The sequence below is a fragment of the Periplaneta americana genome, chromosome 16, assembly GCF_040183065.1.
Source record: "Periplaneta americana isolate PAMFEO1 chromosome 16, P.americana_PAMFEO1_priV1, whole genome shotgun sequence".
NCBI classification, from domain to species: Eukaryota; Metazoa; Arthropoda; class Insecta; order Blattodea; family Blattidae; genus Periplaneta; species Periplaneta americana.
This window is the reverse complement of record NC_091132.1, coordinates 43,710,570-43,736,239: the sequence shown is the minus strand read 5'-3', so window position 1 is coordinate 43,736,239 and position 25,670 is coordinate 43,710,570. Positions and strand designations below refer to the sequence as shown.

At 37.4% G+C, this 25,670-nt stretch overlaps 1 protein-coding gene across 1 annotated transcript in view; it reads left to right on the top strand.

Moving 5' to 3' along the window:
- The first annotated feature begins 23,918 nt into the window (after positions 1 to 23,918).
- The window catches only part of LOC138716184 (uncharacterized), a 126,133-nt gene continuing 124,381 nt past the window's right edge, over positions 23,919 to 25,670 (top strand). Inside the window, exon 1 of the mRNA XM_069849023.1 lies at positions 23,919 to 24,116. Coding sequence (XP_069705124.1) covers positions 24,099 to 24,116 — 18 coding nt within the window. The 5' untranslated portion in view covers positions 23,919 to 24,098. The remainder of the gene's footprint in view (positions 24,117 to 25,670) is intronic.

Genomic DNA, 25,670 nt, shown 5'->3' with positions numbered 1-25,670 from the left:
TGACAATCTCGAAGTAATTCTTTACAGAGTCGCAATAATTATTTCTCTTCACACTTCGTTTACTGAAAGGTAAAAGGGACAGAGATACAGTATACGTTGAAGGGAGATAAATCTTATGTCCACGTCGGGATTCGAATCCTGTTTAGCCAGATTTGTTGCCAAAACGATACTAATTCAGTCATAGCCAAGGACTATCTCTTATTTAAATTTGTTATAAAATTCTTACATAAATTAATCAACTTCACAGACAACTTGTGGCAATGTTTCAACACCTGAACATCTGGAGACATTCCAGTAACAGAGCTGCGGAGAAATCTGCCTCCCTCGCATAATGTCGCTGACCCGTTTGTGACCCCTCAGCAACTTCTCTTTCTGTATAACTATTTGATTGTGTGTTTAGATTCATTATACAGGACGATGGTGTCTGGACTGTCTCCGAAGTATAATAAATTGAAAGTTGGCGTAATTATTATGTTCACATTTAATTTTATCTGTCTTCAATTCACACATGAGGTCATGCATAAAGTACCAGTCCTGTCGATATGTAACTAAGCAGTCAGAAATATTTTGCTCTTTGCAGCATGTCGCACACTTCTGGACTCATATTAATGGCCACGGACGAAGCGCAACGTTACACGCATTCGTTTACTGATTTGGAAATGCGCTCAGGCGTGGGTTCGATATCCATTGGATTAATAACCCGGTTGGGATTCGACGTACAATTACCTTTTTCTCCTCACTGTGTATGGTTGGGTGGATGAAAAATTATAAATTGACCGTCACAAAAATATGCAACCCACTTCCACCGTTACTGCTTGTCCTTCCCATTCTTATCTTTGTATTCCCCCCTTTTCGGCGTATTTTCCCGTTCTCCTCATATTCCGCCTGTTCTCATCGTATTCCCCCTGTTCTGCTCGTATTCCCCCTCGTTCTCCTCATATTTTCCCCTGTTCTCCTCGCATTTCCCCCGTTCCCCTCGCCGTTCTCCTCGCATTTCCCTTGTTGTCTTCGCATTTCCTTCGTTCTCCTCGCATTTCCCCCGTTCTCCTCGTATCTCCGAATTCCTCTTGTTCTCCCCGTATTCCCCCTGTTCTCCTCGCATATCTCCTGTTCTCCTCGCATCCCCCACTGTTCTTGCATTCCCCGGTCTCCCCGCATTTCCCCCGTTCTCTTCACATTTCCCCTGTTCTCGCATCTTCGAATTTCTCTCGTTCTCCTCGTATTCCCCCTGTTCTCCTCGCATCCTCCCGTTCTTCTCGCATCCCCCACTGCTCTCCTTGCATTCACCCGGTCTCCCCGTATTTCCCCCGTTCTCTTCACATTTCCCCTGTTCCCCTCGCATCTCCGAATTCCTCTTGTTCTCCCCGTATTCCCACTGTTCTCGCATATCTCCTGTTCTCCTCGTATCCCCCACTGTTCTTGCATTCCCGGTCTCCCCGCATTCCCCCCGTTCTCTTCACATTTCTCCTGTTCTCCTCGCATCTCCGAATTCCTCTTGTTCTCCTCGTATTCCCCCTGTTCTCCTCGCATTTCCTCCATTCTCCTGGGATTTCCCCCGTTTCCCTCGCATTTCCCCCGTTCTCCTCGCATCCCCCACTGCTCTCCTTGCATTCACCCGGTCTCCCCGTATTTCCCCTGTTCTCTTCACATTTCCCATGTTCTCCTCGCATCTCCGAATTCCTCTTGTTCTCCTCGCATTCCCCCTGTTCTCCTCGCATTTCCTCCATTCTCCTGGGATTTCCCCCGTTTCCCTCACATTCCCCCCGTTCTCCTCGCATTCCCCCGTTCTCCTCGCATTTCCTCAGTTGTTCTCACATCTCCTATTATCTCCGAATTCCTCTTGTTCTCCTCGCATTCCCCCCCTGTTCTCCTCATATTCCCTCTATTCTAATCGTATTTCTCTCTTTTCTTCTCGCATTCCCCTTGTTCTCTTCGTATCCTTGTTCTACTATCCCCCTTTTCTCTTCGAATTCCTCTTGTTCTCCTCGTATTCCCCTTCTCCTCTTCGAATTCCTCTCGTTTTCCTCGTATTCCACTCGTTTTCATTGTATTCCCACAACATGCCCATCATGCTAGCCGGCTATTTCAGCATAGACACATCCAGAAACAAAAACTCCGCTTTTCTTGACTTCATGTGCGATACTTTTGTTTTAGGCTTGCATCGACAACGGCGCCTACGAAGCTCGACGGCTCGTGCATTGACACAATTCGTAAGAATTTGTACGACTTGCAATCCAACCACCACATATCATAATTTACTTCACGTGCCATCACCCTATCTATTCTTGTCGTGTATATTACCTTTGAATTTATAGAGTGCTGTGATATTTCACTCAATGATTACATGTACAACTTACTGTCATTTCTAGTACTAGACATGCGTTGTTCTACGTAAATATATGCAGCATAGTAAAGCTAGGTACCTCTCAAAAGTCTGCTCGTGTCACTTGAACTGCTTTCCGTGATTTCTAATACTAGTGACAGACTGCAGTCGCTAATCGCGATTACCATTATCGTGATTATCTCCGATCACGATTACCGAAAATGTGTGTACACACCAGGTCACGCTTGGTCCCGTCTGGTCAACAGCTGAATCACCATAGAGCAGCCGTAGCGAGAACGTGACTCGCGAGACATTGTGGCTCGCAGTGATAGATGTGCATTTCGCTTGCTTCTAACCTCCCCCAACCCCCACCCTCTCACTCACTGGAGTCAAACTCCGTTCCATTTGTATTTGTCTCTGACCTGTGAGTGGCGTATGTCTCTCTTGAAACCATGTACGAAAGTTCCAAGTAGGATGGGAAGACGCATTTTTTTGCTGTCAATATCATGAGAATATTAAATGTAAGATTTGTTCAGAAGTATTACGAGGAAAACGGTTGTATAACATAAAACGGCATTATACTACATGGCACTGATGAAACATTAAAAGGTTAAGTGTTATTGTTGTTGTTGTTATCATTATCATCATCATCATCATCATCATCATCATCATCTCTGTACGTCGACCCTTTTTCAGCAGATGTACGAATAATGCGGTTTAGCTCTTAAATTTGAACTCACTGATTTACTATGTGATGTCAAATGAAAGCTAGATCTAAGGACTTGACAAATGTTGAACTTTCAAATCTTTGCCAAAAAATAAATATCCGAAGCTTCGTTCTTTCGCTTGCTCTGTTGAAGCCATGTTCGCTACAACTTACGTTTGTGAAAAATTATTTTCAACAATTAAAATAGTAAAAACCAAATTTAGATCACGACTGACAGAAAAATGCCTTCGTGATCAACTACGACTGGCAGTAAGTGACATAATTCCTGATTTTGAAACTGTCGCAGAGACATTCTAAAGACAGTTAATTTTAGGTTGTGATATTGTTCATTTATTGTTTATTTCTTTCTTCGTACACGTACTAAACATTAGTTTGTAGCCTTGTACTGTATAAAATTATATTTAAGTGCTTGACGTAAGGAAAATAAAAATCCGTTAATAAGTCAGACAGTTGCTTCACTTCCCCTTCGGGTATCCGCCTCCCTCCATAGGTGCTATGCACGTTGCAGGTTACACAGTGGTTCGGCGCACGTTTACATTTTCGCCACCGCTGCCATAGAGGAAACAATTTTCTCTATGTACATACATACGTGTTTGTTTCCCTCCTGGATAACATCTAAAGTTTAAACCTTCTTTTGATGTTTGTCCATTGTTTTTCATTTTTATTTATTGTTGTTTTTGCAGCTTGATATGGGAATTTTTTTGTTAAAATTTTTACATGTTATATAATCTAAACTGATACAATTTATATTATTTTGAAAGAGATTTGATAACCTATATAATTTATATCATTAAGCCTAAAATTTATATTATTTTGTAACAAAACATATCTTTAAAATCAACCCTAACCTCAACGATATCTTCGTAATGGAGACTTAAATTAAAAATCGGAAAAATAAATCAGTTCCAAAATTGTAACCCATTATTTATTGAAATGAAACATTTTTCAGCAGCCTTCTATTGATCTCCATATATAAGTAATTCGTCTGCCATTTGTTAATATATTTCTTTTTATTTTTCTCACATATGCATTAAATTTCTCTAATACGTCTAAGAGTCATTTTCGTTTCTATTTAATATAACAGAATGGAAGGAGTTACAAAATTCCACAGCAGAAGCTATCACGACTTCCTAAATAATATAAATCAAGGTGATTCGAAACCAAAGATTACTAAAATGTTACTTTCGTCCACTGGGCCGTGCCTCAGCGCGATTATTTAGTTCTGGAAACAGGATTTAGCTCCTGATCGCGATCGGAACGGTGACAACCCCGATCGCGATTAGGTCGATAATCGCGATTAGTGACTGTAGTCTGTCACTAGTATAACACGAAGATACTTAAATTGGTATCGCTGAAATACGGTATATAATGTGAACTGGTAATGGAAATTACGGGAAAACGGCTGAACGGATTTTAATAAATGACCCCTCATTTTGAAGCTTCAAACTCAAAGTTTTTCAGAAAACTAGTAGTTTTCAGTAAAATGTCAATTTTTCAACATAATTTTCCTATTTTCCAAAATCCATCTGTCGTCACTTTTGAGAACTAGTTAATTGCATTTCAGAATAAAACAAAACACACACTACAGTAAACAATATTACACGAAGGCCATGATCTGCAAGAATGCTGACATATTTAGAGCTCAAATTAAATTGGTTATTAAAAACTTAACTTACTAAAAATAATTTACAAGTTCGATTCTGTGGTGTGTAATTTTCTGAGTACAGCTGTGTATTGGATATTAAAAACTACAAAACTTGAGGTGGTTTGATGACATTATTACCATTAGAAATGAAATATTATTGTAGTTAATGTCATGATGTGGTATTTTTCATCAATTATACATATTAATGCTTACTTACTTACAAATGGCTTTTAAGGAACCCAGAGGTTCATTGCCGCCCTCACATAAGCCCGCCATTGGTCCCTATCCTGTGCAAGATTAATCCAGTCTCTATCATCATATCCCACCTCCCTCAAATCCATTTTAATATTATCTTCCCATCTACGTCTCGGTCTCCCCAAAGGTCTTTTTCCCTCCGGTCTCCCAACTAACACTCTATATGCATTTCTGGATTCGCCCATACGTGTTACATGCCCTGCCCATCTCAAACGTCTGAATTTAATGTTCCTAATTATGTCAGGTGAAGAATACAATGTGTGCAGTTCTGCGTTGTGTAACTTTCTCCATTCTCCTGTAACTTCATCCCGCTTAGCCACAAATATTTTCCTAAGCACCTTATTCTCAAACACCCTTATCCTATGTTCCTCTCTCAGAGTGAGAGTCCAAGTTTCACAACCATACAGAACAACCGGTAATATAACTGTTTTATAAATTCTAACTTCCAGATTTTTTGACAGCAGACTAGATGATAAGAGCTTCTCAACCGAATAATAACACGCATTTCCCATATTTATTCTGCGTTTAATTTCCTCCTGAGTGTCATTTATATTTGTTACTGTTGCTCCAAGATATTTGAATTTTTACACCCCTTCGAAAGATAAATCTCCAATTTTTGTATTTCCATTTCGTACAATATTCTGGTCACGAGACATAATCATATACTTTGTCTTTTCGGGATTTATTTCCAAACCGATCGCTTTACTTGCTTCCAGTAAAATTCCCGTGTTTTCCCTAATCGTTTGTGGATTTTCTCCTAACATATACACGTCATCCGCATAGACAAGAAGCTGATGTAACCCATTCAATTCCAAACCCTGCCTGTTATCCTGAACTTTCCTAATGGCATATTCTAAAGCGAAGTTAAAAAGTAAAGGTGATAGTGCATCTCCCTGCTTTAGCCCGCAGTGAATTGGAAAAGCATCAGATAGAAACTGACCTATACGGACTCTGCTGTATGTTTCACTAAGACACATTTTAATTAATCGAACTAGCTTTCTCTTCTGTAGGGGCGTGAGCATTTATAACTATGATGTCGCACCATCTACCCTTAAGTACTAAATATGATAACCTGTCACTGATAAATTCGACCTTTTTTACTGCTGATTTTATTCTTTTATGAACAAAGAATCCTGTTCCTAATTGGTGATTATTGTTTCCTTCCCCATAATACAACAAGTAATCTCCTATTTGTGATATGCCATTCCCATCTAACCTAACCTCTTGTACTCCCACGAAGTCTATTCTATATCTAGCTAGTTCTTTAGCTACTAATGTTACCCCTCCTGTTCTATAAAGACTAGTTACGTTCCAAGTGCCAAATCTCAAAACCTTATTCCTTTGCTGTGGTCGTGCCAGAGAATCAGTCCTATTCCGAGGCTTATTGTAGGGATTCGTAACAAGCTGTTTTTTTACGGTGATGGGTTGTTAGTCCTTCGCCAAACCCCCAAGCTGGAGGACCACCACTTATCGGCTGTCCACGACTGCTTATTCAATATATTCGCAGCTACCCTCCATATCTGGAGGCCGTCTCCTCTATCCGCAACCTGAGGACGCGCCATGCCGTGGTGATAGGGACCCAAAATACATATGAATGCTATATTGATGATATGATAGTGAAACGTTTTGAGGTTATATAAGAAGATGTAGGGAATAACTTAAATTAGATTTTGATTTCTATATTTTACAGAGTGGCGGCTATATAGTATATGTTACTGAAAGCTATAAAACTTACGTAAGATAATATTATTAAAAATCAAATATTTTTATAGTTATTAATCAAGTAGGGGGGGGTCTTTTTCATATATTTAATGGCGGTATGGTGTAGATATTTATATGCGTGGTTCTCTTCAGTATTGGCTTGAGAGAGAGTATCTTTCATTATTATGGAAGCAAATAACTTTCAGAATGTCTGGTATTCTTCATTGAAAATAAATCTGAAAAATGTTTATTTTAACGTCTAATGAACTTAGTTTGCAGCATTTGCTGCACAAGCCACTAGTTTAGATTGAAAACTATGATACAGAAGACTGAGTTTTACCCACGAGAATCATCATGCTAGTCACTCACTGCGATCTCCTCGGTTTATTTTTAGTTCATGGACCCACAATGAGCTATTCGTACCTACGTGCTTTTGTCATACCCCACGCCCTTCTAAAGACTACGCTGAGTTGTCCTTCATTGTTGCACACGCATCTATTCTGGTCAAAATCGTTTTCTGAAAGATCTACAAAGAATTCATGCACAAACGTAGAGTGGATCACCTTTGTTAAGCTTCTTTCCTTTTTCGGAATGTAGTCTAAAAACAATATTTGCTCTCTGAACTTGAGCTGTGAAGTGCGTGTGTGAGGCAATACACAAGGTTAACTGTTACACAATCTATCCACTTTAAACTTTCTCTCAGAGTCAGTCTGATATTAGTGTCATCACGTTTAAATATCGCATTAAATGCAAGTTCAATTTGTTATTATGACAGTACCATTTATTTTCCTGTAACAAACGCAAACGGAGACAATATTCCTAGCAGGATAAAGATGTGCAGAATTTCGTGGACACGAACTTAGGAAGGGAACTCGCTACGAGCAAACAAAATTGTTTTATAAAAGCCCATACAAATTTTAGAATTTCAAGGCAAGATTCTAACATATTTTGGATCGGTTCCCGACAATTCGCCACAGAAAATTGGTAACTGGGACAATTGGCCACAGAAAATAGGTAATAGGGACAATTCGCCACAAGTAGGCAATTCGCCACAAATACACAATTCGCCACAAACAGACAATTTATTTAAATGTGAATTAGTGGCAAATATGATAACTTTCACGTTGTCCTCCGGTTCAAAATACAACAACCACCTTTCTCCTTGCATGGTCTTAGTGTATCTGTCGGCTATAACTTTCAGTTCGTCAATATTCCTTGGTTCAGGTGATAGGTGCAGCTTCCTGGCACGGCGCACAGTTTTTTTAATAAATTATTTCTTCGGTAGATTCAGATTGACTTCGCTTGCAATACGCTGTAACTCATTTTGAATAATGACAGACGTTGGTTCTCGGGAAGTCCCCGCCCTTGCCTTCATGTTCTCTACACATTCCTTTGCCTTAATCCTTCCCCAGTCTGCAGAATGAGTCTTGTGTTCAGACGGTTCTTTGACGACACTGCTTCCATCTTCTGATAACGTGACTGTTGCATTACACCCGCCACGCATGTCACAGCGCCAAACAACTCCATTCTTATTTTCTCTAAGTCTCGTGTACATGTAGCCAAGGTATATTAGTTTGTCAAAACCTCTTTCTCATTTTGTGAAGCGAATTTCTTCCGCCATAGTTCCGAATTAGTTTACAGCTTCTGGATTTGTCTTGTGTTACCATAGAAATATATTATAAAAGTGTTGCGAATTTGAGTATTGTCTTGAATTTTAATGTGTGGCTAATAATTGTCTTATGTGAGGGCGGCAATGAACCTACGGGTCCCTTAAAAGCCAGTAAGTAAGTAAGTAAGTAAGTAAGGCTAATTGTCTTTGATACGAATTTCAATTTTGTAGCGAATTATCTTTGATACGAATTTCAATTATGTCGCGAATTGTCTTTTATACGAATTTCAATTATGTGGCGAAGTATCTTTGATACGAATTTCAATTATGTGGCGAATTATCTTTGATACGAATTTCAATTATGTCGCGAATTGTCTTTTATACGAATTTCAATTATGTGGCGAATTATCTTTGATACGAATTTCAATTATGTCGAAAAGTATCTTTGATACGAATTTCAATTATGTGGCGAATTGTCTTTGATACGGATTTCAATTATGTGGCGAATTAACTTTGATATGAATTTAAATTATGTGGCGAATTGTCTTTGATACGAATTTCAATTATGTGGCGAATTATCTTTGATACGAATTTCAATTATGTGGCGAATTGTCTTTGATACGAATTTCAATTATGTGGCGAATTATCTTTGATACGAATTTCAATTATGTGGCGAATTGTCTCTGATACGAATTTCAATTATGTGGCGGATTATCTTTGATACGAATTTCAATTATGTGGCGAATTGTCTTTGATACGAATTTCAATTATGTGGAGAATTATCTTTGATACGAATTTCAATTACGTGGCGAATTGTCTTTGATACGAATTTCAATTATGTGGCGAATTATCTTTGATACGAATTTCAATTATGTGGCGAATTATCTTTGATATGAATTTAAATTATGTGGCGAATTGTCTTTGATACGAATTTCAATTATGTGGCGAATTATCTTTGATACCAATTTCAATTATGTTGCCTCTGTGGCCAATTTTCTGTGGCGAGTTGTCCCCAACCCATTTTGGATAAAAAGGTAGTCGTGTCTTCAACTTAATTTATTTAAGGAAATATGTACACCTTTCACTTGAAGAAATTTAATGATATTAAAAATTTAATTTCTACCTATCCTGAATTAATTTTGTTTTCTGAATATGAACAAAATTCGTCCGTAGACAGATAGATAGACAGGGACATTCATAAAACAATTATTTCTGTGAAAATCTTGAAATTTTCTTTCCTCTAGGTAGCATCTCAGAAATTTTCATTTACATTTCACATAATGAGAAAAGAAAAAGTAAGGTCCTATTAGTTAAAACATCTGTAATAGTGTATGCTAATAGACAGACAGACAGGACAGACAGACAGATAGACTGATAATTAAATTCTTGGGACAGATGGACAGTCAGAGAAGGGGATAGACATAGATAGGAAAGAAAAAATATATCTAAGAGGAACGTATTGCTAGTGGAGTAAAATGGAATTTATATGCAAGTCTCTATGTCAAAGAGAGCATTTAGACTAAAAATACATTGCTGTGATATTCTTTAAAATGCAATTACAAACGTATACTGGTGATATTACTGAAGGGAACATGCTCACAAATGCAACAATTCGGTATTTCCCTCCCTTCTCCAACAGCCTTGTTAACATTCCAATCCATTGCGTGTTAAATAAAGATATATTATACCATTTGCAAGGCAAAACTCTGCCTCTCTCCTTCTGATTGCATATTGTGAATGTGATTTATTTACACCTTGGGAGAGTTGTAATGCGATGATTAGTGAAAATGAATTAGCTAAGCAATTCAAGCAGTTAATCCATTAACCTTCTCTGCTTCACAGACGCCGCCGTCATGACTTTGAGAAATAGGCTGTGTAAACTTATTTCGCATACTTTCCATATAAGTCTCAAGGGTAAAGAGTAGAAGTATTTCGTCCGTAACGAACGATACAACACTACGACATCCTCATTGTCTCATTTACTTCTTTTCCTCCCACATTACCTCCTACATTTTCCGTCCTAACCGCATATTCTCTGGTTTCACTGAGAGTTGGAATTCCACAATATAATTTTTTACATTTGTTATTTAACTATGATATATAAAATGTGGCATTTTCTAGTCATGGAAATGGTGATGAGAATATGATATTTGTCTATATTAGTTCGAACATTCGCTAGAGAGTTGCCTGACATTCGCCTTACAGTTCGAGAGGTCCTGGAAAAAAATAAAGTCTAAGCTAGAATTCAGCACAAGCAGAATTCAAATCCACGTCCAAACACAGCTTCCCCCGGATCAGTAGGCAAATGTTTCCTGCCAAAACTACGCCGTGTATTCCATCTAACTTCATCACTCACCATATTAGTGACTTCTCCCACCTGCCCTCTCCCGCCTTTTTTTTCATAAATCCTCTCGGGGCACTTCTTTCACCAGTCCTCGCCCGACACTTCTTTCAGCAGCCATCTCCCGATACTCCTTTCACCAGTCATCTCCCGACATTCCTTTCACCAGCTCTCTCCCAATACTTCTTTCGCCAGCTCTCTTTCACACTATTCCACCAGCCCTCTCTCGATAATTCTTTCACCCGCTCTCTTTCACACTAATCCACCAGCCCTCTCTCGATACTTCTTTCACCAGCTCTCTTTGATACTATTCCATCAGTCCCATCGCGACACCTTTTTCACCAGTTCTGTCCCGCAACTCCTTTCACCAGCTCTCTTTAACACTATTCCGCCTGCCCTCTCCCTACACTTCTTTCACAAACTCTATTTTACTCTATTTTACCAGTCCTCTTCCGACACTTCTTTCACTAGCTCTCTTTGAATACTATTCCATCAGTCTTCTCCCGACACTTATTTCAACAGCCATGTCTAGAAATTCGTTTCACCAGCCATCACCCGACCTGCTTTCACCACCCATATCCCAACACTTCTTTCACCGGCTCTAGTTCACACTATTTTACCAGTCCTCTTCCGACATTTCTTTCACCAGCTCTCTTTGAATACTATTCCATCAGCCATCTCCATATCTGCTTTCACCAGCCATCTCCCAACACTCCTTTCACCAGCCATATCACGACACTCCTTTCATCAGTCATCTCGTGACACTTCTTCACCACCTCTCTTTGCCACTATTCCACCAACCCTCTTACGACACTTTTTTCACCAGCTCTGTTTGACACTTCTTTCATAAGCCTTGTCCAGACACTCCTTTCACCAGCTCTCTAACACTGTGTACTCCACCAATCCCCTCCCGACACTTCTTTCATCAGCTTTCTTGGAATACTATTCCACCAATCCTCACCCGACACTGCTTTCACCAATCACCTCCCAAAACTTCTTCACCAGCTCTCTTTGAGGCTATTCCACCAGCCCTCTCCCAACCAACACTTCTTTCACCACATCTCTTTGACATTCCATCAGTTCTCTCCTTCCACTTCTTTCACCAGTTGTCTTCAACACTCTTCCACGTGACTTTCCGACATCTCCTCTACCATCTTCAACAAATTTTCTATCATCTTTGAAACCTTAACATTTTCATATCCTCTTTAATCTTCATAAGGAGTTTAATAATTTCTTCCATAATTGGTTCCAACATCTTCGTCATCTTAATTATTTATCACATCCTCTTCAAATTCTTTCTTATCCTTTTCTGAATTATTATCGGCCTATTTAATATACCTTCTTCTTCTACTTAGCTACCATCGACACTTCTCCACAAAATTAGCCACCTCATCCACCTATTTAGCAGCCTCATCCATCTACTTAGCCACTCCTTCCACCTACTTATCCATTCGACTCATCTACTTAGCCACCTCCTCCATCACCGTGAACTTATTCGTTGGTCTCCACGTTCTCCAGACCTGATATCCCTTGATTTTTTTTTCATGTGGGGTATAGTGAAGATAAAGTATGACTACCACCCCTGCCACAGACCATGCTTGATCTTATTACTTGCTACATCTGCTTAGCCTTTTCCTTCTTGTTCTAAATACCTTCCTTCATTTTTCAGTTATCATCATACTGCTGTAAAATTAATCAATCTTCAGTTCATTACCTCCAAATCATCTTCATCCTCTGTTCATCCCTTAATCAACTCCAATTTCCTCATCTTTATTACTTTTAGATTAACTCAATAATTATATCATCTCCATTTCAGAATATTCCCTGCAACTTTTATCGTCCTCACCTGTTTATGAATGACTTCTTGTTTTCCCTTTTATCATCAGACGACTCAGCTTTAGTTCCTCTAGTTGTAAAATTTAACTTTCAGAGCAATATTTGTTTTACAATCAGTCATGATACCACGTAGCAGGCAAGTCGTGCTGTATAAGAAATGGATATATCACACGCAAGTGAAATTGAAACTCTGATGGATTTCTTCTTGACATTATTGAATTAAGGCTGGAGCTCGCAGGTTCCAAGAGAAACTTAACACCCACACAAGTGAATTACGATGGCCACGCCAGTAACGAGATTTCCGTGTATGATACTCGCTGACATGAAGTTTATTGAGATTTATGGGTAATATGCTGCCATGATGCCACGGCAGACAAGCTAATATTTAGGAGCTTAGTTTATTTACGTCTTCCTCAGTGCATTGTTTTAAACGATTCCTTGAGATTTGGCATTTACTCGCTGATAAAGTGGGGTAAAAGGTGAGCCGTATTTTACGTCAGACTTCGTATTAATTGTTATAAAAGACTCACTCGTTGTCTATTATAATACAAGAAACATTAAAATACATCTTTAAACTGCCAGGTAAAACCATTTAAATTAAATTTATTTCAATTCGAACTATAGAAAGTTGTAATATAGGTAACTTTATTCTTTCTTAGAAGATGTTGAGTTTTTGAATTCTTGGAAATTTGGTTAGGTAGAGGAAATGTTGTTGTTTTCTAATGCCAGGCGTTTGACAAAGTCATTTGACCTCTTGCACTACAATACTTTTACTTAAATAAAAAATTAAAGATTATATACAATGAAAAAAAAAAAGTAAAAGCCGAATTTCTAAAGATATTGTCATGGTCAGCCACTGAAGCACAGATTTTGAGGTGTTCTGAATCCATTTCTTGATCCATTAAAGTAGTCCCCGCCCGGAGATCCGATTGGGGGACTATTTTACCTCCAGATAATTTTACCTTAATGGTACTCATTTCATATTGGAGTGGTTAAATGGCAAGTTGTAGCCGATTTAAGTGAACACCATATTTTAACGTTTTGGTGGCTACTTCATTCACACACAACCCCCAGAATGTCTGGAGGACCACACCTGCTGTTGGTCGACGGGTCCATTGGACCTAGTTGGGAGATCTTGTTGATCACAAGCTTTCCCTCCTTAAGCCTCTGGAGGACGATTTTAGGCCATAGCAGGTCAGCACTAGGAACAGAAAAGTAGAAGGGGTAGGAAGGAAAGTGAAATGAACCCCTAGGCCTCGAATGCTCTAATACTGTTGGGATCGAAGAAAGTAAGAGTTCAGTCAGAGGACTGAATAGGAAAGGGGAGAGAGGGAATTAGGTATTGAATAGAGGAAAATTAATACAAATTTCGGTCATTAACTCATCAAGCTCACCAGTGGTAATTGATTAGTAGCCACTCCCTTTAGTTCTGCTTGTAAAATTATGCTAACAGCTGCACCACGGAAAGTTAGGGGTGGGACATTGGGTATTTGTCCACGTTGGTTCCTTAAAGCCTTCAATGGGAAGGATTAATGGCTCTCCCCCCCCCTGTATTCGACAAATTCCGTTTAGAGGAAATGTAGGCTTACAGATCTCCCATAAATACCTATCCGGTTTCGAACACATGTAACTTAGGTTTAATGAGATTCAGTTATTTAAAATTCATACCACTAGAACGAGAACCTCAGAAAGTTTTCGTTTAGTGCATCATCTGTGGTAAGACTGCTACGCAATAACTAATAACATTTGTTCACTATTGAGACGAAATGACTATGCTATGAAGACAGAAAAGAGTTTTGTAATCTTGATTTTCATGTTAACCAGTCAGTTATTATTGTCCGACAATATTTCCGAAGAAGCTTTGGTGTAGAACCAACCAGTGGGCCTACAATTCTCCTACTTCTCAGTTTTAGGCCCGGTATTATAAATATGGTTAATCTAAAGATTATGTTAAACCTAAGTTAAACCTAACTGAGAGTTTAACTCAACGCGCCGTATTACAGAGTCTCGGTTAAGTTGAACTGTAGTAGAATAGATTGGTATTATTGCTAGGAAAGAAAAGAAGACGTTCACTGCTGTTTGATCATATTTTTGCAGTTAAAATAACCGACGCCCGTGGAGAATCTCCATTGAGATATCTTTGTTCTTCGATAACAGAGAGAATATCGTAAAAATCCTATAGAGGACCAATATCGCCTCCTTCAGTATGCTTGTCAGACTTAACCTCAAATGATTTCTTAATGCTGGCTACCAATGTTATACTTCCAAACACAATGCAACCAGATTAACCCAGGCATGACCATCCGCGAATACAGAATCAGCTGACTAAATGAACTAATAATATTAGTGTGCGTATTTTATAAGTTGTGTAAAATGTTCATGAAACAGAATTCACTCAAATAATACAATTATTTTTATAAGTCTAGTAATGTTAGGTAATATTATCAGTGTGTATATCAAACAGGCCCTAGTATTTCAAAGTAAATCTTACCAGGAGACTATGAGCCACACACAGTACAGTGCGCGATAGGCTTATAGTAGATTTATGGACACCTACGAAATTTTCCATCGTTTTCAGTATAGGTACAAACTCAGAAATAAAATTTGGGCCACCTGAATTTTCCAAGTTCCAACTTGGATACTGCGAATGTTCAATAAGTTTCATGATATTAAATTTAGAGTTTCTAGAGGTTCTAGCACAATAAAGAATGTTAAAAACCAAACAATTTGCGTATAATTAATTCATTTCATTATTTATGTTTTGATGTACAGTAATTTGATCGAACTTATCTGATGAGACGTTTTTGTTTACATTCTCTTCTCTCTAGTCTTGCGGAGTGGATGATTGGAGTTACACTCATCCCACTGCGGAGCAATGACCTCAAGAAGCACTGCTATTCTTTGCAGCGTTTCAACACGTTACGTTTCGTATTCTCAAAACTATTGGACGTATCAAAAGATTCATTTGACAAAGCTTGTTCGCATTGACTTGGTCTATTACCTCTGTGAATTAATCTAATAGCTTCCCTTCCATCCTGTATATTTTTGTCTACCGTTTAATAGTCACAATGTACGCGAAAACAATAATTGTAAATAGCAGACTTATGCGAAGCTACTTCGCTGCATGCAACCTTATACATGTTATAGCAATATTCGTATTTGGCATTACAAAATGTAACATACCTGAATAATACGGAAGAACACAGTGTTATGCTCAGCTTTGTGAAGTGAAGAGGTACCGGTAATGAAGTCCCATATCTGCAACAAAAGTGAAATGTAATTCATGATATTTAATGGCTGAAAGTGAATACACGAGACGGCTGTTATAGTTGACATACAGGGTGTTAACTAATATCTAATATGTGGGACGTTTTTGGAGAATTGGTGGAGTATCTAAAACAAAACAAATATCCACGTAAATATATAGCAAATTTCGCTTATTTTTTATTACTTAAATTAAAAATTACATATACATACTTAAAATATATAGTTTGCACCAAAAACTGGCTAATCAACCATCCATTCTATAGTATTAGTGAATTTCTTGACTGCACTGTAAATATATTCTAAATTTATAAGTTGCACTGCTCTTTATTATTATGATTATTATTAGTATTGGTTATTGTTATTATTATTACCAACATTGTATTTCATTTGTATTGTAGTATTCATCTGTTTTATATTTTATTGCAAATATTATTTTATATCTCCTGTAATTTAGTATATTTTATGTCTATTGCAACATACTTTTGGTCATGACTTTATTAACGATTGATTGATTGATTGATTGATATTGATTGAAAGGAGCAAATGTTCATGCTTGTGGCAGTTCGAGTTATATAATATAGGCCTACTACTAGAAATTAAGTCATATAAGTAAAATTTTAAATATAAATTGAGAAAAACATTAGTTAAAAAAAAAATATTATTTCTTTCTTTCTTTCTTTCTTTCTTTCTTTCTTTCTTTCCCTTAGTTTAACCTCTCCCTTTTAGGTGCATTTACACGACTCACGCCACACGGGCCTTACAGGGCCGCGACCTGTCGGGAGAGGAATTAATCTATTGGATCACATACATACTTTTTTGGCCACACAAGGACATGGAGGACCTCCCGGGATGAGGGATCAGCTCAGTGCCAGGGCCACCTCCGATACAACACAAACATTTAAGACATTACACATCATTCACTTACACACATATGAAAGGATTAAGGGAAGGATCGCCGTCCATGGCCGGACTTTCAAGAGGTACAATCCCGGCATTTGCCTGGAAATAACTGAGGAAACCATGGAAAACCTCAGGATTGCCGGCCCAAAAAAAAGATATCTATACTAAAAAAAAAAGTTAAATGGATAATTTAAATTTAAAGAAATGCATTATTTAATTCTCATACTGAAAATGTTATTATTAAGATTACTAAATTCATGATTTGTTTTAATAACTGATTGCATAATTTTGGCAGACGAAATGAAGAATGAATTTGCCCAGACCTCGTATTGTATTTCGGTTCAAGTAAAAGACATAGGTTTAACATACTCGTGTTTTTCTTAGCGTAGTAGTATGAATGCTTACTTATTACAACTTATTTTTATACATTTCTGTTTACAAAGTCCATACATAATTCTACAGATAGTGCTCAAAATAGCCATCATGAGTTCTAATGTAGGCTTCTAAGCGTCGTCGTAAGATACAATAAAGTGGAAATAATGAATCAAGCATAACGTCATTCTTACAGCAGATGCTACATTTTCAGTCAACTGACTTACACCGCACACGTTATGTAAGAACACGAACATGTTTTGATATTAATATCATCATAGCAGTGGTGTCTCTGATTGAGGTTCTGGCTGATCTATTATCAGCAGGCTTCGGCCTAGGGACACAGAGTAACAAGTATGAGGTTTAGAGTACACGGAGTATAAATGACGTCATGACCAGTGTGCAGTCACCCGACTGCAACAGCACAGGTGGGTCCGTAATGTGCATTACCGTTGTGTGTATTGCTGCTTGGCTGCGGTACGTGTAAAGGCTGGTTCACAATAAACCGGGGACGGAAACGATATCGAGAACGAGATTGGAAATAATGTTAAAATAAATGTATTTAAATGTGAGCATTCACAATTAACTTTCACGCTCTCGTTCCCGGGCTCCGGCAAGCTTCTCGTTAATTGTGAATACTCATATTTAAATACATTTATTTTAACAATATTTCTGTTCTCGTTCTCGTTGTCGTTTCCGTTCCCGGTTTATTGTGAACCAGCCTTAACAGGCTTCGGCGTAGGGACACCTGATTGAAGGTTACAACTCACGTTAATACTTTAAAGGTAGACATTTATTGTCTACACTAGGAATGTACTGTATATACTGCATCTGTACAGAGTGAAATATATTTTGTGCCATATTGTGACGGCCTGTTTACATTTTGAGACACGAAATAACGGCGCGCTTCATCTCCCGCTCCACTCGACCAACAGAACACTATCGTCCGTGCGTTCTGAACTGCATGCGTTTTTGTGCCCAGGACAGAAGTCTGATTATCAGAAACTATACATCTCACTTGACGATATGTGTCAGAGAAAGAACAATAATTGTTTGTATGCATCTGAAGTCTGATTAGTGTCATATGTAGCTAATCGGCGATGTATGCAATGGAGGGGGAAAGTAATTGGCCACTCTACCCCATTACATCCTGGCCTAGTTGCCTCATAAATGGTGCCTTGTTGTTATCACTTGTGAGGTTCAGATCTGTCTTCGGATAGTTCACTAAACAAGAACATAGCAGTGGATGTTTATCATTATTTTCAGACCTGTATACACAAATTCTGAGTATACTCAAGTAATGTTTTGTTTACTTTTATAAATATCTGTCAGTACGCACGAAAGTTATGTGGAACGATATTCGCATATTATGTAAACATGATTTTAACTCTGAATGAATAGTTGTCAGTACGATAAATGTTGACATATACTGCTTGTACGAACGGATATTTTCTAACTAAGCATAACAGTATGTGATAGTTTAATGTTGTTCTCATGTTATAACAATCCGCATGTATTATAAATCGTATTATAATATCACTGTGATTCAAATTACACTTCAAAATTTGTATCTCTCAAACGATATCGTATTTTACAAGAAAAAAAAAGTTGTTTACATTTTCTGTTTTACCACCTAGCATTCACAAAAACCTTTCGAATCACACTCTGTAAAGTTCATGAAAGCATTCGCTTGGGAATTTATCAGGACAATGCTATGCAGTTCGACAAGGCCATCACCTACACCGTTTGGAGGTAAATATTGAAACCGAAAGATAAATTTAAGTCATTTTCCTATTTCTGGTTATATAATTAACATGTTAAAGTTACAGTACAATCTTCCGGAGCCATACTTGTCCGAAGTAAAGATGCAAATACAACACAGGACACAGTAGAGCCACCGGCGTAGCTCAGGCGGTAGCGCGTTTGCATGCTGATCTGGAGTTGCGCTCAGGCGTGGGTTCGATTCACGCTTGAGCTGATTACCTGGTTGGTTTTTCCGAGGTTTTCTTCAATCACAAGGCGAATGTGAGGGTAATCTATGGCTAATCCTCGGTCTCATCTCATCAAATACCATCTCGCTATCACCAATTCAATCGATGTTAAATAACCTAGTGTTGATACAATGCCGTTAATCACCATATAACAACAGCAATGTAGGAACTAGGAAAGACCACAAGACTCAAATTTAGAAACATTTAATATCAATACTGCGAAGTTACATCAAGAATAGAACTACTGTATCACGTGACAAGTGAGCTATATAAATAAGTATGTCTTGACTGGAACCTCTCTTAGGCCCGGTTTTATAAATACGGTTAATCTAAAGATTATGTTAAACCTAAGTTAAACCTAACCACGAGTTTAACTCAACGTGCCGTATTACAGAATCTCGGTTAAGTTAAACCGTAGTGGAATACGATTGGTATTACTGCTAGGAAAGAAAGGAAGAGCATTGCAACTGTTTAATTATGTTATTGATTTAAAATAGCCGACGCTCGTGGAGAATCTCCATTAAGAAACATCTTTGTTCTTCGATATCAGAGTATCATAAGAAACCTAAAGAGGACCAATACCGCGTACTTCAGTATGCTTGTCAGACTTAACCTCAAATAGTTTCTTAATGCTGGCTACCAACGTTATACTCCCAAACACAATGCAACCAAACTAAACCTTGAATGACCATCCGTATAGAATCAACTGAGTAATTAAGTAATAATATTACAGGGCGTATTTTATATGTTGTCTAGAATATCTATGAATAGAATTCAGTCAAGCAATACAATTATTTTTACGAGTCTAGTAAAATTAGATAATGTTAGTATGTTTATAAATCAGGCCCCATAGTAAATCTTACCAGGAGACTGACACACACACACACACACATAGTACAATGCGCAATAGGTTTATAGTAGATTTACGGACACCTCAGAAATCTTCTATCGTTTTCAGTATGCTACTACCAGAGGAAAAATAGCGCAGCGTAACTAGTAACTGATGCAGAGATTCAAAAGAATGTTTTCAAAAATAAAAAAAAGAAATCATTTATCTTTTCAAATAATCTTTAAATTCAAACCCTAAAACAAATATTTTTGCATTTCATTTTTCTGTTGCATGTTGTGTCCGAGTTTCAAATTTTCGAAACAAGGTTAGGGCTATAGGCCTAATTCTGAAGGTTAGGACTGTCTGCTTCGAAAGCTTCAATCTGTTTTAAAACTTAAGTTCATTTATTATATTTCAAAGTGGTGCACTCTATTTCGAAAAATTCTTGGCAGCCGTGGTCGTTCAGTAATATAAATCACTCATAAGTTCTTGGAAAAAATCTGCAATATCCGTGTGTATTGCGGGAACCGCCATCTTGCACTGTTGAGCCTTGAACTGCAGTTTAAACGGCTGAGAACTGCCGATCAAGTTAAACTCAAGTTAACTCAAGATTAACTGGTAGTTAAGGTTTATAATACGAAGCAGAACGAAAAACTTTAGTTTAAACTGAACGTAAGGTTTAAACGGCGTTTATAATACCGGCTCTTACTCTTTCCTTGCGCCAACGTTCTCCCCATAACCAAACAGAGGAAGTATTCAAGATTTGGTTGCCTTATGTTTATATACGCCGTTATTTATTTGCTCCATAGTGAAACTGGTCTAAGAGCACAACCACGACTTACTTCAATCACGGAATAAAAAAGGCTTTCCCCATTTGGAATTCTAAGGCACTTTTTTGAAATGGAAAGATCACGATAATGGAACAATGCAAAATAATATTGCCAACATAAAATATGAAAGTCACGAGGTGTCAGTTAGGAATTGCCTCCCAATTGTGCATCGAAAGATTGTTTGCTTTCAATATGGGCTTGGCATTTAACAATAGTTTTCTGACGGCTTCTTCGCCTGTTGGCGCTCCCTAACTTCCCAGCAGGAACGGTACGCGGGCTTGGCTCAAGGAACTAGAAGATTCTTCACTCTTTTCACGAGAATTCGAGTCTTAAGCTCCGGAGACAGGCTACATTTTCTATTCTAATGACTTTGGAGCTACAATCTTGGTCATAAACGTCAACTTAAGTCCATGAGAGCCCACCTTCTAGAATGACAAGAAATAAAGTAAAGAATTGAATGAAAGGATAATAGAATAGAGAAATGAATGGTTAACACAGACGCATGCACATGAACATGCACATAATGAAAGAAGTCAAGTTTCTAAAAGGGCTTAAAAATATTGTACACAATAAAAAGAACTCAGGATGATGTAACAAAAAATTGACAGAGCAGGGATGGTTACATTTTATATATATTTGTGGGTGTGTGTGTATAAACGGTAAGAAATGAAGGGAAAAAGAAAAATATACTGAAAGAAAATGAAGTAACAATGGGAAGGATCATAAGGAAAGAAGCTGAAGAATAAACGAAAGCGAGGAAGAGGGACGGAAATAAATAAAAGAAAGTAATAAATGTGATGAGAAGAAGTAAACGGAAAGAAAGAATAAAATAAGTAATGAAAGACTGAAAGAAATGTAATAAGACATTACTGCAAAGGGAAGAATTAAAGAAAAAAGGAGGACGCAGCAGGGTGAGTGAAGAAGGCAGCAGAGTGAGATACGGAGAAGGTAGCAGAGTAAGAAACGAATTAGGCAGTAGGATGAGAGACGAGAAGGCAGCAGAGCGAGAAATGAGGAAGGCAGCAGAGCGAAAGACTAGGAAGACAACAGAGCGAAAGACTAGGAAGACAACAGAGCGAGAGACGAGAAAGGCAGCAGAGCGAGAGACGAGGAAGGTAGCAGAGCGATGGACGAAGAAGACAGCATAGCGAGAGACGAGGAAGGTAGAGCGAGAGACGAGGAAGGCGGCAGAGCGAAAGACTAGGAAGGCAACAGAGCGAGAGACGAGAAAGGCAACAGAGAGAGAGAGAGAGACGAGGAAGGCAGCAGAGCGAGAGACGAGGAAGGCAGCAGAGCGAGGGACGGCAGGCAGACAGACAGACAGACAGACAGGCAGGCAGGCAGGCAGGCAGACAGACAGACAGACAGACAGACAGACAGACAGACAGGCAGGCAGGCAGGCAGACAGACAGACAGACAGACAGACAGACAGACAGACAGACAGACAGACAGACAGACAGATAGATAGATAGATAGATAGATAGATAGATAGATAGATAGATAGATAGATAGATAGATAGATAGATAGATAGATAGATAGATTTATTCGATCTATAATATTCTTACATTTGCTTTATAGCATAGAATAAAGAACATGTCCAATTCTTACGTTTAACAATAAGATGCAATACACATAAAATGCAAATATGAAATATGTACAGAATTAATACCTTAATAATAGTAATATTTTATACAATGTAGTATGTTTACCATTTAATAGCATTATAATATTTACACAGTACTGTGAAATGTCAAGAATTCATCTACAGAATCGAAAGTGTGAGATATTAAGTAATTTTTTAGTTTTACCTTAAATAATGCAGGGTTTTGGCAATGATTCTTAATGTCTTCAGGAAGACTATTGAACATTTTTATCGCCATGTAACGTACTCCCCTTTGAAAGCATGATAAATTTGATGATGGCGTATGAAAATCATTCCTTCTGTGGGTATTTATACTATGTATGGCTGAGTTAGTTGGAAAATTTTCTTTATTACATAAGAGGAAATTTATTGTAGAGTATATGTATTGATTTGTTAAGGTTAGAATCTCTAATTTTTTTTTAAATAATCTACATGATTCTCTAGCCTTTGCTCCAACTATTATTCTAATGGCTCTTTTTTGTAATAAGAATATATTTTTACTATCTGCAGAATTTCCCCAAAATATTATTCCGTAGGACATAATGGAATGAAAATAGGCAAAATATATTGTCTTTAAGATACTGCCGTTTAGAAATTGTTGTAACGACCTAATTGCGAAGCATGCTGAGCTAAGTTTGGGGGACGAGGAAGGTAGGGGAGGCAGCAGAGTGAGGGACGAGGAAGGCAGCAGAATGAGAAATGAATAATGCAGCAGAGTGAGGAACGAAGAAGTCAATATAGTAAGAGGTAAAGAAAGCAGGAGTGTGAGAAATACAAGCAACGGACAGAGAAATAATATAAGAACTGCATTGTTGCTAAGGCATAACACGTACAGTGAGTATTACGTTTTTTCTTCATAGCGCTCATTTGTTTAATTATAAATATCCTAATTTATTATTATATATGCTGATCGTATTATTTGCTGCATCACTATTTTTTTCACATTGACATGTATACTATAATAAAATACAAATAAATTGAATAATTAAAGGAAGAAATTATCATCTAAATAAGAGGACTCGGGGAAGGATACAAGAATACTTGTAGCATTACCGCGCTGAATGGCGATACCAATGCGCTGACGTAGATATTGACTGCTTCGAGGGTCCCCAGAAAGCTGCACTAAACTTCTGCCTATGGTGGAGATGAGAGCTGATCTACATAATCTACAATAACGCAATTCGTTGCTTTTTAGTTTAAAATAGTGCCAAATCAATATTAAATGGTGCAGATTTATCTGCAAATACCGGAGCGGAATTCTGACCTACAAGGGAGGATTAATAAATCCCCAACGCATTACGATGTTCGGACAGAGGCGAAATCACCTTCACCTTCGAAGACTTTCAGCAAAATAGCTTCGAACATGTGGCAACACTGCCTCTCTACACAATGGTATTCTAGTATTGCAGAAATGAATGAGCATTCCTCGGTATCGGCCTCTAGAGAACTGGATGACATTTCGAAATCGGCACTCTTGTGTCACTTTTGCATGGGAGGCCTTGGTTTAAGGGGAAATAAACGATGAAGAAGAACCTTTATATTTCTTTCTCTCTCTCCTCTCTTCGTGACGTCACTGGAGGAGACCGGTTTTTGGATGAGCGCTTACATTATATTGTAGTGCAGGTAACAGTAGTGTTCTCATACTGTATGAGAAACTGCTAAGTACGTGTGGAAGTGGTGTGCAGTGTTGTGTCTCGCGGTAGGGGAGAGAAAGGGAGAGGAGACACTGCTCCAGTTAGTGCATTGTTATAGTGTAGTGCCCAGTAGCTGTTTCCAGGTTACAGGATAATAAAGGACACGCCTTCCAGGTTATATGTCAAGAAGGGAGCATGCAGAAATCAGCATTGGTAAGTATCGATGCAAGTGCAGGACTCAAATGTCACTATTTTTGTTGTCAATAGATATTAGATATTGAAGCGCTACAAAAAATAAATTGACCATAAAGTTGACACGTACCTACTTTCTCGTCTCATACTTTACACGTTTTACAACAATTTGGCTTTTCGTAATATAAAACACGACTTTCTTTATAATCCTGAAAAGTAATATATTCGACTATTTACGCTTTATAAGTATTAATGCATGATGTTGACATGTACTTCCCCATTATACATTATATATTATTACATTATTATTATTATCATTATTATTATATACCGATTTATATAAATATTTTACATGTTTTGCAAAAATTCAGCCATTTATCATTTAACAAACATACACAAAATGCATTTAAATAATAATAAATAGTAGGTACATAAATACTCATTTAATGTATGTAAGCACAGGAAGGTACTTTTCCCTTTTCCTCTACAGACGCAAAATAAGTTTTTTTTTTTTTTTTTTTTTTTACATTCCCGAAAAGTAATATACTTGACACGTTTTTCTCAGAAATTCGGCCTTTTTTCATTATAATATGTTCAAAAATACATATGCGTAGGTACATATCGTCGTTGTTCCTGCAATAACTCCTATGTGTAAAATATAAAATTTCTCAGTAGGAAGAAAAAACACAATTATTCATCCTATGGCAGCCGTACATAAGGGACTGTGAATTCGTACATTTTCGAAACAAAGAAATATAATTACATATAGGAGATTTTATTATTTGCTGTACCAATATTTAAGTTATTTAATAGAGCAAAAATCTGAAAATTGGTAAATATGTCACATTGGAGTTATTGCAGGAACAACGATGATTTTTAATGTGCTCAAACGTAAGAAAGTACCTTTTTTTTTCTCCCTGTAGCATACAAAATGAATGTTCTTTAAAATCCCGATAATAACAATTGATCATTAAGCATTATATGGTTTAGTATTATCATTCATTAGTTGTGCATAAATTCATTTCAAATATCCACTGCAATCATTTCTATTGTTTTTTTAATTTACGAATATCAAATTTTAAATATGGATACGGTATGTCAAAAAATTTATAGATGAACATAATGTGGTATTCGATAATCTTTTGAAGAAATGCCTAGAACAAAACCAGTAAGACCTTCTTACATAAATACTTTGGTGAAATATATTGATCTTCAAATTTAAGTAGCCTAATTCGGGAAGTATTTGTTTTAATAGAATCAGATGGTATAAAACTGAATAGCCAATTTCAATATTTATATTATTTCTCCGGTAAGTGTATAATTTTTATTACGTGTGTGTTACATTTATGTATTACGTATTTAATTAACAAACGTCTTCGCCCTTATATCGGTAGGCATCATTAGGTCATTTACTAAGTTGCTTATTAAAATTCAGAATTTATTCGAACAAGATTAAAATTCTAAAATTGTTCTAAAAATTGTACATCTAGTGTTATTCTACAGTCATTACGATGCATTGATTACATTATTTTGAAATAGTATATTTACAAGAATGAAATTAAATTAAATTAAGGC